Source organism: Vigna unguiculata, chromosome 6 (assembly GCF_004118075.2).
Source record: "Vigna unguiculata cultivar IT97K-499-35 chromosome 6, ASM411807v1, whole genome shotgun sequence".
NCBI lineage: Eukaryota > Viridiplantae > Streptophyta > Magnoliopsida > Fabales > Fabaceae > Vigna > Vigna unguiculata.
In genome coordinates this window covers 3,028,370-3,045,088 of record NC_040284.1, presented here as the reverse complement: position 1 = coordinate 3,045,088, position 16,719 = coordinate 3,028,370, and the positions used below count along the sequence as shown (strand labels likewise).

At 34.0% G+C, this 16,719-nt stretch overlaps 2 protein-coding genes and 1 pseudogene across 4 annotated transcripts; 2 read left to right on the top strand and 1 right to left on the bottom strand.

Annotated features, from left to right (window-relative positions):
* Positions 1-211: 211 nt before the first annotated feature.
* LOC114188296 lies at positions 212-1,504 on the top strand (annotated as a pseudogene).
* Positions 1,505-3,531: 2,027 nt separating this feature from the next.
* Positions 3,532-12,233, bottom strand: LOC114188215. Of its 3 annotated transcripts, XM_028076779.1 has the most exons (7): positions 12,105-12,233; positions 11,792-11,860; positions 11,598-11,672; positions 11,363-11,508; positions 7,188-11,284; positions 3,944-4,140; positions 3,532-3,818 (listed from the first exon to the last, which is right to left on the bottom strand). In XM_028076779.1, the coding sequence occupies exons 4-7, from the start codon at positions 11,439-11,441 to the stop codon at positions 3,704-3,706; spliced, it is 4,488 nt and encodes a 1,495-aa protein (XP_027932580.1). In that variant the 5' UTR covers positions 11,442-11,508; positions 11,598-11,672; positions 11,792-11,860; positions 12,105-12,233; the 3' UTR covers positions 3,532-3,703. The 3 variants fall into 3 exon arrangements, with proteins under 3 accessions (XP_027932580.1, XP_027932579.1, XP_027932578.1); XM_028076778.1 differs by having other exon boundaries at positions 7,188-11,508; positions 11,755-11,860; XM_028076777.1 differs by having other exon boundaries at positions 7,188-11,508.
* A 1,710-nt stretch (positions 12,234-13,943) lies between these two features.
* On the top strand, positions 13,944-14,537 carry LOC114188295 (protein FAR1-RELATED SEQUENCE 5-like). Its single transcript, XM_028076897.1, has one exon. The coding sequence runs from the start codon at positions 13,944-13,946 to the stop codon at positions 14,535-14,537; it is 594 nt and encodes a 197-aa protein (XP_027932698.1).
* Positions 14,538-16,719: the final 2,182 nt, after the last annotated feature.

The window sequence follows — 16,719 nt, the reverse complement described above, 5'->3', positions numbered from 1 at the left end:
TGTTGATGAGCTGCAATATAATAAAGAAGACATGGCCAAAGAACATGACATTTTGTTAAAAGCACTCACTGATGAACAAGTTCATGTATATGAGGATATCATGACAGCAATTCTTTCAAGAAAGGGAGGATTGTTCTTTTTATATGGCTATGGTGGTACAGGGAAAAATTTTATGTGAAAGACATTGTCAGCTGCTCTAAGAAGCAAAGGCATGATTGTATTGAACGTAGCATCAAGTGGAATTGCTTCTTTACTACTTCCTGGTATAAAAACAACACACTCTACCTTCTACATCCCATTGTTAATTAATGATGAATCAACTTGCAACATAGCTCAAGGTAGTCTTCATGTTAAACTTTTGATGGCAATCAATCTGATTATCTGGGATGAAGCACCAATGATGAATAGAATGTGCTTTGAAGCATTTGATAGAACACTAAGATATATTATGAAAAATGTTGATGATGCCAATAATGCCAAATCATTTGGTGGTAAAGCCGCTGTGTTAGGAGGTGATTTCAGGCAAATTTTACCTGCTATCAAGAAAGGATCTAGGTTTGATATCATCAAATTAGCAACCAAGTATTTTGAGTTATGGAAGTGTTGTCAAGTGCTCAAACTCTCAAAGAACATGAGATTAAGTACTACAACAGATACTCAAATAGCCAATGATATCAAAGAATTTGTTGATTGGATATTGAAGATTGGAGATAGAGACATGGATTTAAATGAGAATGGTGAGTGCATGGTTGAGATTCCAAAACAGCTGCTGATTGCAAATATAGAGTTACCTTTACTGTCATTGGTTGAATTTGTCTATCCTCAATTTGTGGTTAACATGATGAAGCCCGGTTATTTTGATGATGGAGCAATCTTGTGCCCAACAACTAATTTTGTAGAGGAAGTAAATGAACTCATGTTGTCTTTATTAGGTGGTGAAGAGGTAACTTATTTAAGTTCAGATACACCTTGTCAATCTAATGAACAAGATGAAGTTCAATCTAAATGGTTTACATCTGAATTCTTAAATGATATCAAATGTTCAGGGATACCAAATCATAAACTGAAGTTAAAAACATGTGTGCCAATTATGCTCTTAAGAAATATTGATCAAGCGAAAGGTCTTTGCAATGGCACAAGATTGCAAGTTAACCATTTAGGCAAGAATGTAATCTCTGCAACTGTAATTACTGGAAAAAACATTGGTGACAGATTTTTTATACCAAGAATGGATTTAGTTCGATCTGATTCAGGGTTGCCTTTCAAATTTCAAAGAAGACAGTTTCCGATATCCTTATGCTTTGCAATGACGATTAACAAAAGTCAAGGACAAATTCTTTCTAGAGTCAGACTTTATCTTCCACGTCCCGTATTCACACATGGCTAGCTATATGTTGTTATTTCTAGAGTAAAAATCAAAAGAGGATTGAAAATACTTATACTAGATGAAGATGGAAATGTTAGGAACACAACTAAAAACGTTGTGTACAAAGAAAATTTTTAAACTCTTTGACAAAGAAGAGATTATAGGTATGTAATTTATTATTTATTATTTGGATTTTAACTTATTTGTTTGTATAAACATAAATCAACTTATTTATCTTTTTGCTTCTTCTTCAATTGTTATCTTTCAAAGTATTGCATGTTCTATTTTGGACTGGAGAAAAATCATTGTTTAAAATGCAAGATGGTGTTACAACAAAGGTTGAATTCAAGAAGTAATAAACATTGATGTAAGTTTGTAACATCTCATTCTACAAATGTAGTTTGAAAACAGTTTAAGCAAAGAGGTGTAAGTTGGTAACACTTCTTTATAAAGTGTTCTTTTGTATCAGTGAATTTTTTGTTGTTGCAGATGAAAAATAAGACAACAGAACAAACAAATTAAACACAACAACAATGCTTTTGAAAGTACCAACATATCAGGTTTGATTGGACTTAACTAAGCTGAAATTGATATTTTTTACTATGTATATGTTTTTTACTCGAACTTGACAATGATAAATTATTCAAACTGTTATACAAAGGCATTCATTAACTGGATTGGAGTTTAGTGAGTCTTCTGTTTATTACCTAATTCTTCTTATATCAAAGATTTATTTTTATTCTGTTTATATCCTGCACTTTTGAAGTCATACAACCATTTGAAAACAGGTTCCAACACAACTAAAAACATTGTGTACAAAGAAATTTTTGAAGTTGTTTAACAAAAAAGAGATTATAGGTATGCAATTAATTAGTTTTTATTCTTATTTTAACTTATTCATTTGTATAAACATAGATTAACTTATTTATATCTTTGCTTCTTTAATTGTTATCATTGAAAACAGCTTGAACAAAGAGGTGTAATTTGGTAACACTTCGTTATAAAGTGCTTATTTGTATCAATCATTTTTTTTTGTTGGTTGTTGCAGATAAAAAAATAGACAACAAAAGAAAAAATGAAATAGAGCAACAATGCTTCTCAAAGCAACAACAATATGTTTTTTATTAGGTTCTTAATTGATTTATTTTATGTATCTTACACTTGATAAATTTTTAAAGACATCATATTTTCATTATATAGATTATTGGATAGCACTTATTGTTCATTGTCATTACCAAAAAAATTACATCTACAAAAACCCCGTGCATTGCATGGGTAGAAAAACTAGTTAGATTACGTATCCTTTCATATCGTTGAAAATGTTTGACTCAATCTATATAGTTCCTAAAAGCGTTATCTCAAACAAAAATTGGTATTTAATGTAGGTTATTAAGATACAAAAAATTACCAACAATGTTAAATTGGTTAGAGGACTCAAAGTTGTAACTCTTCACAGTTTAGAATTCATCTCTTCCTGTGACATGACATTTCATGTCACCTTTAATTAGCGTAAACTTTAGAAAGATTATTATTATATAATAGAATGATCAAGTACCGCAGATATTCAAATAATAAAATTAGGATAGAAGAGTAAATAAAATTGAAAAAGTAAGATAGAATCTTCTAAGTCTTCTATTTTGTCTCCTAATTAGTTTGGGTTTCTTTCATAATAGAGGCAAACTTCCTATGTATAAGAGATCTTATCTTCTTTGTCTTATATTTTTGAGATGTTTGGATCCTCTACTGATTTTCTGTTTTTTTTTATTCTTTTAATAATATTTTTCATGTGATAATAAATGATACATGTATTTTAAATTATTAAACTAAGATGTCAAAATATATAAAACATGAACTTTTGGATAAAAAAATTACCAGCAATTTAAAAATTGACAAGATTTGACAATTAATAAGTTATAAAAAAATATGGTGGACTGAGAATGAGGGTAGAAAGTTTGAGATATCTGTGTAGTCATCAAATAAAGGAATATACATACATATATATATATATATATATATATATATATATATATATATATATATATGAATAGTACGATTAAGAAACATAATTTTGTACATTTTAAAATGAAAAATAACATACATGATCCAGAAAGAAACTGAATTTCAACAATTTAGCTATAGTGATGGGCATAAATAGTTATCTGTAAAATAAAAAGCCCTATGCAAAATGTTGTAGGTCATGCTTAGCACATTGTTCCTCAAAACATTACAATTTGGAAACTTAGACTTGTGGTTCCATAAAGAGAGGGAAAACCCTCTTCTAACTGATACGAAAAGAAAAGACAGAAAAAATAGCAAAATTAGAAATTTCATTCCAATTCATGCTTGATAGATTCTACGGAGGAATTCCCAATAATAGTTCAACATGTGATCTGTAGGTGTCACTCTATCCCACTTCCCATTAACAAATATAGCATATGCATCTGCTGCATACCTGATTAAGAAAGAACCACAGTATCATCAACAACAGAAGCAATCAAAAACACACACACAATCAAGGTAATATGTAATTACTGCATATAAATAATGACCAAAAGAGTGCACACAAAAATGACTTACTTCCCAACCCCATGCAATTGAGTTACGTGAGTCCAGCTTTCGTCCAAGTATTCCTCAGAGAGACGTTGTAACATTTTTGCTCTTTTGTGTTGAAAACCTAGAGTCTTTATTGTCTCTTCTATTTCCTCTCTTGCAACTTCTATGCAAGTTTTTGCATCCGGACATAACTTGAAGAAGTCTGACACAATTTTTTTTGTCTGCATTTTGCAAAAATAATCCATCAGTACATGTAGATATAATTTCAAGATTTACACTACATCTAATGGTCCTTCTTAATTGAAAGGAAACCACAAATGCATGAGGTTGTTTTCAGGAAAAGCAGAAGTTCAACTCTGCCAATAACTACTAGTTCTATTGACATAATTTTCAGGGTTGAATGACAACTATGAAATGATTTCTTTAAGACGGATTGACTAGGCTTTATGATTCCTAAATTTAACACATTCTCAAACAGTGCTCCTACCTAACTGACGTGGATCTAAGGCTTCAAAAGTCAAGCCAAACACGCACTAAATTGATGGACTCAATATCCAATTTCAACAACCAATGTGAAAGCAAGACTCGGAAGAATACATGATACCAACACTCTTGAATTATTCACCGGAAGAAACATACCTAAAATTTGGAGAAAGTTATATATGACAATCCTGTTATGTATAGACGTCCAAACAAAATACTAGAAGGAGCTTTGGACTTCAAATGATTTTGGCAAGGAGGAAACTTTGAAGATTAGAGTAGGTAAGAAATTGAAACAAATATTTCCAAGAAAACAATGGCAGAAGAAACTGTAGTAAAGGCTGACTGAGAACATGAGCCAAATCGTTTCCTGAGACATGGATGAGCACTACCCTTAAGTTTCCTGAGACGTAGATGAACACTAATCTTAAGGACTTATCCGTTATGTGTCGCACATACCCTCCAGACTACAATTAGAACTTCACGAGAGGTACAAGGAGCACAAAACTAGCAAGCAAGCTTGTAAAAGCAAAGAACCCAAGATAAGAGACACCTTTTATTGGGAGTGAAGACTTGATCTACATAGTCACAAGCACCAATGATTGCGTAGGTTACGAAAGGAAAGGTAGAGAAAATGGAGGCACATGACGCGATCAGGGTACGGAATAAAGGGATGAAGAGGGAAGACCAAGGGTCCAATATTCACAAGGCCAAAATATAAGGAAATCCAGATAAGGCTTTAGGGTTTATATTAACCAAAGGCAAAAGGAAAAAACAAACTGGTAAAAAGAACCTAGACCTCCTTATTGCACAGGCGGAGTGGGGGTGGAATTCGCAGAATTTGAATTGAACCGTGCATAGAAAGCCCAAATGATATGCACGAGGCCCACCTCTTTGCTACCCACTTTGGAAGTGTAAGGAGTGCCTTGGTATATAAACTCTTTGAGAGTGTGTGATGTAAGCAATGCGAGACCATATGCCTTTTGTAATACTTCAAATTTGCCATAGAAACCATGGTCTAAATTTCGTAGTTTAGTTGAGATAACTATACTAAAACACACAAGACTTTAATTCACTGGTTACCCTACAATTGAAATGAAACCCAATTTGAAGAATAAACATGGATAGAATGGAAAGCAAATAATTAAAGGTGGACATAGTAAAAATGTGAGGTAAAACAACTTGTAGGGTTTTAAATGTCACCCCAGTAAGTTTGAAAATTCTTCGTTAACAGCAATCAAGCAAAAGGCCCTCAAGATATGAAAAGGATGGCATCTATATTCCTCAATACTCTATACACAAATCCATAAACTAATTTTTTCTCTTCTGAAACACGTCATGAACTTGACACCTGAATTCTGATTTCATTCATTTGTTAAATGATCACCTATTTATCAAGCCAACATGTCATCATTCATAAGAAATGGTGCATAGAATATAAGCCATGGTTAGCCATTCTATAAGGAAGAATGAAGAACTAATTAACAACCCAGCATCATTTTTTCACTTATAAAATTAATCCTTGTCAACTTATAAAAGGAGAAATGGTAGCAACACACTCTTCTGAACACAATTTCTACTATTAGCTAAAATTTATTGCAATTACAAATATGGTCTTACTGCTTATTTTATGAATATTTCCTAACTTTGTAGTTTCCAATAAATTTTAACAAACTGTCGGGTGTATTACGAGTGTTAGAGTTGCTAGCACTCCTCTTTCAAGAAATATATTAATATTAGGCTTAATTGTTGTTACATTACACTTATATACAAAGATACTACTAATACTAAGATAGAAAATAATGGCTGACTCTCCAAAACTACGATCACAATATTATTCAGCTAAGAATTATGATCTACGTATTGCAATAACAAGAACCACGTATCTGCATTAAGAGGCTCTGTACAAAGGCCCAAAGAATTACTTGGGGAAAGTCATGATATGCTACTTGCCAAGCATAAAATTGCAGCAGGTTGTTGAGATTTTATTAGGCGAGATTACAAGGAGATTTACCAGATTGACTGGAGTCCCCAGAAAAGAGTACATGTTGCAGAAAATTCAACATTAACTGACCACAACCTTTTAAACTCTCAAAACCATATTATAAATATGGAATGTTAACCGAGTTCAACAAAAAAAATCAAAGAGGAAAAATAATGCAACAAAACTACATACTATATCGTGCATACATAGGTTTTAAATATTCCTTTCACGTGATAGGTATATATAAGCCATAAAAATTGCTGCAAATCTGGCAATTCGCTGATAAGACGGGAGAACTAAATATTAATTTCAATGAGATTATCACTCCTGAGAACTTTGGACTAACATGACTATCACTATAAAATTAGTCATCCGGCTCTTATTAGAAGCAACAATTCTACCACTCACTGCAAGATAAACCCTAATTTTCATAGAGCAAGAGAGAATGAAACATAATTCCCTGAGTACCAAAGAGGATAAACATTAACGTCTGAGATTTCATTTCGAAGATGGCAATAGTAACCCCACATAAAACATTTTAGAAAGGCATAACAACAACTATAGCCCCTATTTTACCGTGTCTTCAATTGCAGATAAACACAGATGAATGACACTGATACCATATAACAGCTACAAATATAAGAGACAGAGACAATTTTGTGCCTTCAAATAAACAGATATAAAAGCCCGGTATATGGTGCCTACCTCAGGCCAAGAGTAAAACAAAGGGCTGAAATGAAAAATAAACTATGCTAAACATCTAAGGTTATGCATACAAATAATTATTATGCAAATAATTGATACCTGTCTACCAGAAGTCCGGTTGAGAAGCATACAAATGACCAACACCCTCCAAGGGTCATGAGCATGATCCTCTTGAATGAGAACAGTTGCAGACCGTGGAGGCTTCCATGCATTATCAGGAGTTTTTCTTTTGTAAGCCTCGTCCCACTTCTCAGAGGCAGAAAGATTTTTTTTAATTTCAATAGATTTTTCACTGCAACTGGATTTATTTTCCTCCCATTTATCCTCCACAAAATTTTCAGCAGCATGTAAAGCAATAGATTCCAACTTGCCTTCCTCATGCAAAGGTTTCACGATAATGCTCTTCCCACTATCATTATGAAAATAAGGGGAAACATATCTAATGGCATGGGCAACATTTTTCTGAACTAGAGGTTTTGTCTTCACATTAATCTTCTTCCCACTATCATTATGAAAATAAGGGGAAACATATCTAATATCATTGGCAACATTCTTCTGAACTAGAGGTTTTGTCTTCTTGGGTTTAACTTTACTATTGGTATCATTTTCATTCCCCTGCCGTTTATTGGAAATGGTTTTCTTCTTGATATTAGTCAATCCATTTTCAATTACATTTCCATCCCTCAGCAGCTTATGTTCAAGGAGCATACCACCAGCACAACATGATTCAGCACGAACCTTCTTCACATTGTTGCTTTGAAAGAAAGGAGAAACCTTTTGAATCTGAGCATGCTCAGTTGACACTTCCCTTTCAGATGTCCTATTTCCTTCATATTTAAACATTTCAATTGGAATTTTATCTCCAAAAGTACAAGTACCCATTAAAGCTACAGAATCAATGTCACTTTCAAGCCCATGGAATTTTTCATTAACTGTCTTTTCACTGTCATTCTGAAAATAAGGAGAAACCTTCCGTGCTTTGGCATGATCCTGGGCTGTTTTTGTGCTGTTCGATTTTCCCTTCATTGATTCAATTTTGTAGGTTTGAATTTCATTTCCAATGTTTTGAGGTTCATCCTCAGATAAATTTTCAGAACTAGCTATTAATGCAACAGAATCAGCATGAGTTTCAAGTACCTGTTGTATAACATTCTTCCCTGCATTATTTTCCATCAGTTTATCCTCCATTAAATTTCCAAAGGTAGGTATAACCATGGATTCAGACTTGATTTCCTTTTTCAGTGGCTGAACATTAAACTTCTTCCCATTGTCATTCTGAAAATAAGGGGAAACATATCTAACACCAACCTGGACTACAGTTTTCGGAGCCACAAATTTCATGTTCTTGGTATTAACATAAGCATTAGTGTCATTTCCATTCACTTCCAGACTTTCACTTACATCTCTATCCTCTGGCAGCTTATCTTCAAGGAAATCAACACCAGTACTAGATAAGGCACTGAATCCAATCTCCCTGTCATAACAACATGATCCAAAATCAACCTTCTTCCCATTGTTACTTTGAGAAAAAGGAGAAACCTTTTGAACTTCAGCATGCTCCACTATCTTGTTCTTTGCAGATGTTCTCTTACCTTGGAATTTAAAATTTTCAATTGCAATTTTATCACCAGAGTTGGCAATAGAATCAAAATCATTTTCATGTTCAAGCGCTTCAACATTCACTGTTTTCTCGTCATTCTGAAAATAAGGAGAAACCTTCGGAACCTTGCCATGCTTCTCAGCAGTTTTTTGAAAACTGGATTTTCTTTTCTTCTTGGATTCAACTTTAGGAGTCTCCATTCCATTTCCATTTTCACACCATTCCTCAAAGTCTCCAGAATGATCAACCTTCTTCCCATTGTTACTTTGAGAAAAAGGAGAAACCTTTTGAACTTGAACATGCTGCACTGTCTTGTTCTTTGCAGATGTTCTCTTACCTTGGAATTTAAAATTTTCAATTGTGATGTTATCACCAGAGTTGGCAATAGAATCAAAATCATTTTCATGTTCAAGCGCTTCAACACTCATTGTTTTCTTGTCATTCTGAAAATAAGGAGAAACCTTCGGAACCTTGCCATGCTTCTCAGCAGTTTTTTGACAACTGGATTTTCTTTTCTTCTTGGATTCAACTTTAAGAGTCTCAATTCCATTTCCATTTTCACACCATTCCTCAAAGTCTCCAGAATGATCAACCTTCTTCCCATTGTTACTTTGAGAAAAAGGAGAAACCTTTTGAACTTGCACATGCTCCACTGTCTTGTTCGTTGCGGATGTTCTCTTACCTTGGAATTTAAAATTTTCAATTGCGATGTTATCACCAGAGTTGGCAATAGAATAAAAATCATTTTCATGTTCAAGCGCTTCAACATTCACTGTTTTCTTGTCATTCTGAAAATAAGGAGAAACCTTCGGAACCTTGCCATGCTTTGCAGCAGTTTTTTGACCACTGAATTTTCTTTTTTTCTGGGATTCAACTTTAAGAGTCCCAATTCCATTTCCATTTTCACGCCATTCCTCAAAGTCTCCAGAAGCAACTGTAAACAATAGAGGATCAATACAACTATCAAGTCCATGTTGTTTGATCTTCTCCCCACCAAGTTCTCCCTCCAGGTTATTCTCAATGGAATGTCCACAGACAGGTAAAGCAATGGACTCAGATCTGCTTTTCATATTCAATGAATTGCCTGTAATCATCTCCGCAATGTCATTATGAAAAAAATGGGAATCATATTCAACACGAAGGGTTGTATTATTCTGTATCACAGAGTCTGTTTTCATGGAATTAACATTTCTAGTTTGAGCGTCATTTCCATTCTCTCGCAACTTATTTCGGAAAGCTTTGACCTTCTTTAATTTAGTTGTTCCATTTTCCATTTCATTTCCATCCGCCAGCGTCTTATCTCCAAGGAAACTACTACCAATACTTGGTGAAGCAATGGATTCAGTCTCACAACAACGTGAATATGCATTAACCTTCTTTTCATTGTCACTTTGAATGGAAGGTGAATTTTTTTGAATTGGATCATGCTCAACAGATAAAAGCTTCTTGTATCTACACTTGCATTTGGATTTATTCTTCGCAATGGCAATTTTATCTTTGTTCCCCTCCTCCCTGTCTTGGACCATATATCTACAAGTACCCACTGAAGCAACAATGTCAAAGTCATTTTCACCATTATCAGGTGCGTCTAATTCAACAGTCTTCTTCACATTTTCAATCTGAAAGTAAGGAGAAACCTTTCTAGCTTTGGTACTCTCAGAAACAGTTTTCTGGCTGTTAGACTTTTTCTTCTCGGATTTAATACCAATGGATTTGAATTCATTTCCATTTTCATTCAGCTTATCCTCAAAGATATCTCTAGAAACAGCAGACAAATAAACAGAATCAACATAACCTTCACGTCCCAGCTGATTCTTCTGTACCGCACAACCATCTTCCTCCAGTTTATCCCCTAATAACCGTCCAAAGGCAGGTAAAGCAATCGGATAAGACTTGCTTTCCTTATCCAATGATTTGGCATAACAGCAAAACCCTGAATCAACAGTGTCCATGTAGTCACTCTGAGAATCACGCATCTTGAGTAAGAATTTACCGGTTTCAGCATCATCCCCATTCTCACTCAGCTTATCCTTGACAGCTTTTTTTGTTTTATTCTTTTTCCTGGATTTAAACTTTCCATCTACCAGCAAATTATCTTCAACAAATCCAATGTCAGAGCCATGAAAACACGAATCAGGATGAATTGTCTCCCTGCTGTCACCTTGAAGATCATGCTTCTTTAGTATGAAGTTGTTGGTTTCAATATCATCACCATTCTTCAGCAACTTATTATCAGCAAATTTCTTCTTCCTCTTGTCCTTGGATTTAATAATTCCATCCACCAAGAGCTTATCTTCAACAAAACCAAGGGCAAAGTCATCCTCCTGCAGCCTATGGTCAACAACTTTCTTCTTCTTCTTGTCCTTGGATTTAATGTTTCCCTCTTCTAGCAGCTTATCTTCAACAAATCCAATACCACAGCCATAACTGCACAATTCTTGATCAATCTTCTCCCTGCTGTAAATGTGAGGCTCACTCCTCTTGAGTATGAATTTACTGGCTTCAGTGTCATTTGCATTTTCCTGCTGCTCATCCTCAACTGTTTTCTTCATCTTTTGCTTGGATTGAATCTTTCCATCTGACAGCAACTTATCTCCTACAAATCCAATGTCACATCCATAAGAATACAAATCAGAATCAACCTTCTCCTCGATGTCACCTTGATGAGGCTTACGTTTCTTGGACCCTCTCTTCCTTTCCGATTCGATCACATTTCGTTCTTTCTGGGCAGGCAGCGCTAAAACGCAGTCCATTGTCCTAAAATTCTCCTGAGATTACTAAAGTCAAAACAAAGTCTGGGAAAATGCAAGCATTGCTGGCCTGTGTTAACAAGAAAAGAATCTGATATGATGTTACACTGTTAACAAATGAAAAGAGAGAAATAATGAATCTGAAGAAGATTTTAAAACCTGGTAAGAAGCATAAGCTTTGCCGTTCTATTCAAAATGATCAAATGGACTCCCGCTAAAAAAAGTTGCACGACCCTTTTATGGGAAACAAGCAAACAAATTAATATTATTCCAAAAATGTAAGTGTAAGCGCAATATACATCAAAGAATGCTTAACTAGGTCCAGGGAAAGATGTGATCATAAGTTTCTTTACCTCACTCCAGTGTTAAGCCTCTTCAGACTGTGAGGTAGGATTGGAGAGAAAGCCCAAAATGGGAGGTTTCTGCAAGTCAGGCACGACAGAGTAGTTGTTATTTAAAAGTATATATCTCAGTTGGCATTCTCCAAACAAAACCAAACATGGTGCAGAGCTAACGGATAAGGGATTACAATAAGGTAAAATCATGTAACAGTTAATACCCAGAACCCAAAACCACGCATTCAATCAATATATCAGATAGAAATCATGTAATTTTATATACCCAGACCCAAAAATTTAGTTTGCGAAAAAGGAAAAAGGAAGTAACCCGTGGGAAAGGGTTTTTGGCGTGGTCGGAGTAAAAAGAATCTCTTCAAGGTTGTGTATTTCCCCATTCAGCAACTACTCATATTCTATAAAGCAACCAAGCGGCATATTTTCCCTCCATCTACTCATAAGAAATATTTTATTGTATTTTCTGGGAATCACACTCGTAATTCCTTTTTAGTAGCTTCTCGAATATTATTATTAATTAAAATATAATATGATTATATTGTAACAATAATATAGAAGCGGTCAAGTAAATTTTAACCATAACATCTATTTAATATCTATAACAATATAAAAAAAAAAAAAACTACCACTAAAAAATACGAAAATACCTATTATTGTCTAGTTGATATTAGGAATGTAAAAAAAAAATTCGTACCTGCGGGTATCTGCGGATAAAACCCGCAACGTGTAGGAAATGAATACTAAAAATGGATACCCGCTACCCGTGGGTATGGGTATTTTTGATACCCGCATGTTAACGGGGCGGGTACGGGTATCATAGTATCCGTACCCGTGGATACCCGTACCCGTTAAACTTTAATTCAGAAAAATACCTTTATATATATATATTTATATTTATATATATATATATATATATATATATATATTTATATTAGTAAAAAACATTATGAGTCTTCATTCAATAATGGTGGTCAGATTCTTACCCCACACATGAGTAAATTACTTCCATATACTGTGGAGACATTGATGTGTCTCTAAGACTAGTTATGGACAACATGAAACTTTATACAATGTTGCAAGAGGTGGACATGATGAAGTTAGTAATTTCTTTAATATTTTATTCAAAAATAAAATACTATATAAATTGGTAGTGATTTTTTATTTGTTTGTTTTTCAAGAATCAATCGGAGAAAGGGGACTTGTTGATCCAAGCACTAATTATGGTTAAATATTTATTTTTTAAATTTTTTTCGTAAATACCCGCGGGTACCCGTGAATACCCGCGGATATGAAAAAAATAGACGGGTACCCGCATAACGGATACCCGACGGATATGGGTACGGGGCGAATATTTATCCAGCGGGTAGGGTACGGGGGAGCTACTACCCGTACCCTACCCGTCCCGTTGACATCCCTAGTTGATACGTGTAAATTTTTTGGTTTTATTGTCTTTCCGCTTTTTATCACACAAACTTCTACTTCTCTCATCGTCATCTGTGCTATTCTCTTCTCTTCAGTGGGTTTAAGAGTTTCGTTTCTCTATTGTACAGGAAGATACTGAGTCTCTGGTGGCCCAATTAAAACAACATCGTTTGCATTTTTTCAATTTAATCCCTGCTGGCCTAGTTAAAACCGCACCGTTTGCACTTTTCCAATTTTATAAAATATATTAACTTTTAGTAGAAGAATGAAGCGTAACGTTTTAACAGTTCCTCTTTCACTGTTGTAAAAAAACCCTCATCTGAATGAAACAGTGCAGCTGCTCAGGACCAGCACCTCAGAAGTTTATCAGGTCATTATTATTTTTTTTGTTATTCAGCATAGTTCTTTTCAGTTTTGTTTTTCTTCACAACATTTAAATGTGTAAGCATATATTATTGTGTTTCTGTCATGATTCTCCTTAAAAACATTCATGTTTTTTTATGACCAATTTAATAAATATTTTTATATATATTTGTTTTTTATAGGAGTAATTGATGGATACAGGTTTGAGTCTTAAACTTGGTCTTGAATTTGATAACTTAGAAGATGCATGGAAGTTTTGGGTTAATTATGGTGGTAGTAAAGGTTTTGAGTTAGAAAACACTACCCTAGCAAGAATAAAAAAGATGGGTGTATTACTTCTTACATCTATGTTTGTTGTAAGGAAGGTATGCGAAAACTAGATAAAAGAGACTTTAAGACCAATAATCCTCGACCTGAGACAAGAACAGGATGTGCTGCAAGAGTGAAAGTTAAAAGAGTTGGTGAAAGATATAGAGTAGTTGATTTTATTGATGATCATAACCACCCACTTCATCCACCAGAAACAGTTCATCTATTACCTTGTAAACAAAAAATAACAGATTTTCAAGCATATGATCTTGAAATGGCAGAACAGGCAGGGATTCAACAAAAGGCATCATTTGATTTGATGAGTAAATATGTAGGAGGTAGAGAGAATTTGGGCTATACAAGAGAAGATGCAAAGAACTATCTGAACTCAAAGAGGCGAAGAGATATGGCATATGGTGAAGCTGGAATTTTGTTACAATATTTCCAACAACAATTAATAGATAATCCTTCATTTTTCCATGCCTACCAAATGGATTTGGAAGAACAAATAACAAACATATTTTGGGCTGATGCAAGAATGTTATTTGATTATCATTGTTTTGGAGATGTCATTTCGTTGGATACAACATATTGTACAAATGGAGATCATAGGCCTCTTGCAATTTTCTCGGGATTTAATCATTATAGATGAGGGCTGATATTTGGGGCAGCCTTATTGTATGATGAGACCATTGAGTCCTTCAAATGGTTATTTCAAACATTTTTGCAAGCACACAATCAAAAAAATCCACAAACTGTTTTTACTGATCAAGACCAAGCCATGAAAAGAGCATTAAAGGAGATTATGTCGTTGACAAAGCATGGTTTGTGCACATGGCATATAATGAGGAATGGAGTCAAGCATCTTGGAAATTTAATGAAGGATGGATCACATTTCTTACAAGATTTCAAGAAGTGTATGTATGATTATGAAGAAGAAATAGATTTTGAAAACTTATGGAGAGATTTATTGGTGAAATACAATGTTGAAGAAAACACATGGTTGAATTCAATATATCAGAGAAAAGAGAAATGGGCAGCATGTTATATGAAGAATGCTTTTACGCTTGGCATGAGGAGCACACAACTAAGTGAAAGCATTAATTCAGATATAAAGAATTGCACAAGACCTAATTTGAATATCAACCAATTTTTTAAGCAATTTGAACGGATTGTTCAAGAAAAAAAAGATACAATGAGTTACAACATGATTATGAGATGCGCCAAAAGATACCAAGAATGATAGTACAAAGTTCACCATTAATTCGACAACTTTCATAGATATACACTCCTCCTATGTTCAACTTGTTCCAACGAGAATGGGATCTTGTATCTGCAACAAACATAGTTGAAAGGAATGAAACCAATGTATGTTGCAACTATGTCATAACAATGGTGGATGAAAAAGGAGAATGAAATGTTTCATATGAGTCATACTTAGAGAATGGAGAGTGGGCAATTACTTGTAGTTGTAGAAAATTTGAACAATGGGGAATATTGTGTTGTCATTCATTAAGAATACTATTTTGTAAGGATATCAAGCTTCTCCCAGAAAAATATATATTGAAGAGGTTAACAAGACATGCACGAAGTGATGCAATGAGTGATCATGGTGGAAAGCCAATCAATGTTGATCCTAGATTGGAAAGCTCAAAACAATATAAGCAACTATGTTCAAGACTTTTAAGATTAGCTCATGATGTATCGGATGATTCAGAAGCATGCACTATGGTTTGGGAAGGGGTGTTAGAACTTGAGAAGAAAGTGGTTGCGATTTGATTGAACAATCAATCACATGGTACTCATGGTACGACTATTGAGGCAATACAACATGTGGTTGAATCATCAACATCCAAAGGTATTGGCTTTAAGAAGAAATATGGTCCAAAACAAAAGAAGTATAGAAGTTTGAAGAGTTGGGTTGATGAATTAAAACAAAAAAGAAGAAAAGTGAATCCTTCACAACTTCATTCAAGTCAAAATTTATTGGAGTCATCAACTTCAGTTCCATTAGAGTCATATTCAGTACCTTCTCTATCTTAACCCTTTCAAATGAGTTTCACTAGCATGCTTATGGTGTGTGTATTTATTTAGAATTTAACAATAACTTACAACAATAACTAGCATGCTTATTGAAGTTACTAACATACATCTTATTTTATTGTTTCAGGATGTCCAAGATGGCTGCAATATTGCATCAAATCAATCATTAGAATTTAGTTAGGTCACTTTATTGTCATGATTAGTTGTTTGTAAAATATGACTTTCTTAATGCTTTTTAAGTTCTGGAATTTGATATGCTCTTGTAATCAACTTTGCACCATCTTTTGTATAAACAAGAATGAAAAAGAAGTATTTCCAAGAACAACTTTTTATTACACCAATTAAATTGTACATTATTACAATACAAAGAAACTACATATTACAACAAGAAGTTTTGCTTCAAAACATAAACTAGATATTACAACAAGAAGCTTTGCTTCAAAAGAAAAACTACATATTACAATAGGAAGTTATGTTTCAAAAGTCATTCTTCTAAAGCTGCAAGGAAATTCTTGTATAGCTTCGGGTGGAGGAAGAATTCCAAATGCATAAGACATGTATTTGCTTCTTCACGAAAACCATGATTGTCTCTGGAGATTCCAATCAAGTAGCCATAACTTTAAAGCAGTACATTTTAGGTAGCATAGGTCTTTCGAAGGTGGAAGACATTTTAGCCCCCACATATTTGTTTTGTGTTCATCCTAATGTCAATAAAATGTTTTCAATCAAGATTGAAATGCACTCAGATCAACACAATATCAACTTCTTGCTGCACCGACCTTTCCATTTGA

What these genes read in the sequence shown, in the direction of transcription:
- LOC114188215 (XM_028076778.1), bottom strand. Translation starts at nt 11,441, where the DNA reads ATGGACTGCGTTTTAGCGCTGCCTGCCCAGAAAGAACGAAATGTGATC. An exon ending in ACCGGACTTCTGGTAGACAG is followed by an intron (nt 4,141 to 7,187) that starts GTATCAATTATT and finishes TGCAAAATGCAG; the next exon opens with ACAAAAAAAATTGTGTCAGA. An exon ending in CAATTGCATGGGGTTGGGAA is followed by an intron (nt 3,819 to 3,943) that starts GTAAGTCATTTT and finishes TTTCTTAATCAG; the next exon opens with GTATGCAGCAGATGCATATG.
- LOC114188295 (XM_028076897.1), top strand. Translation starts at nt 13,944, where the DNA reads ATGCGAAAACTAGATAAAAGAGACTTTAAGACCAATAATCCTCGACCT.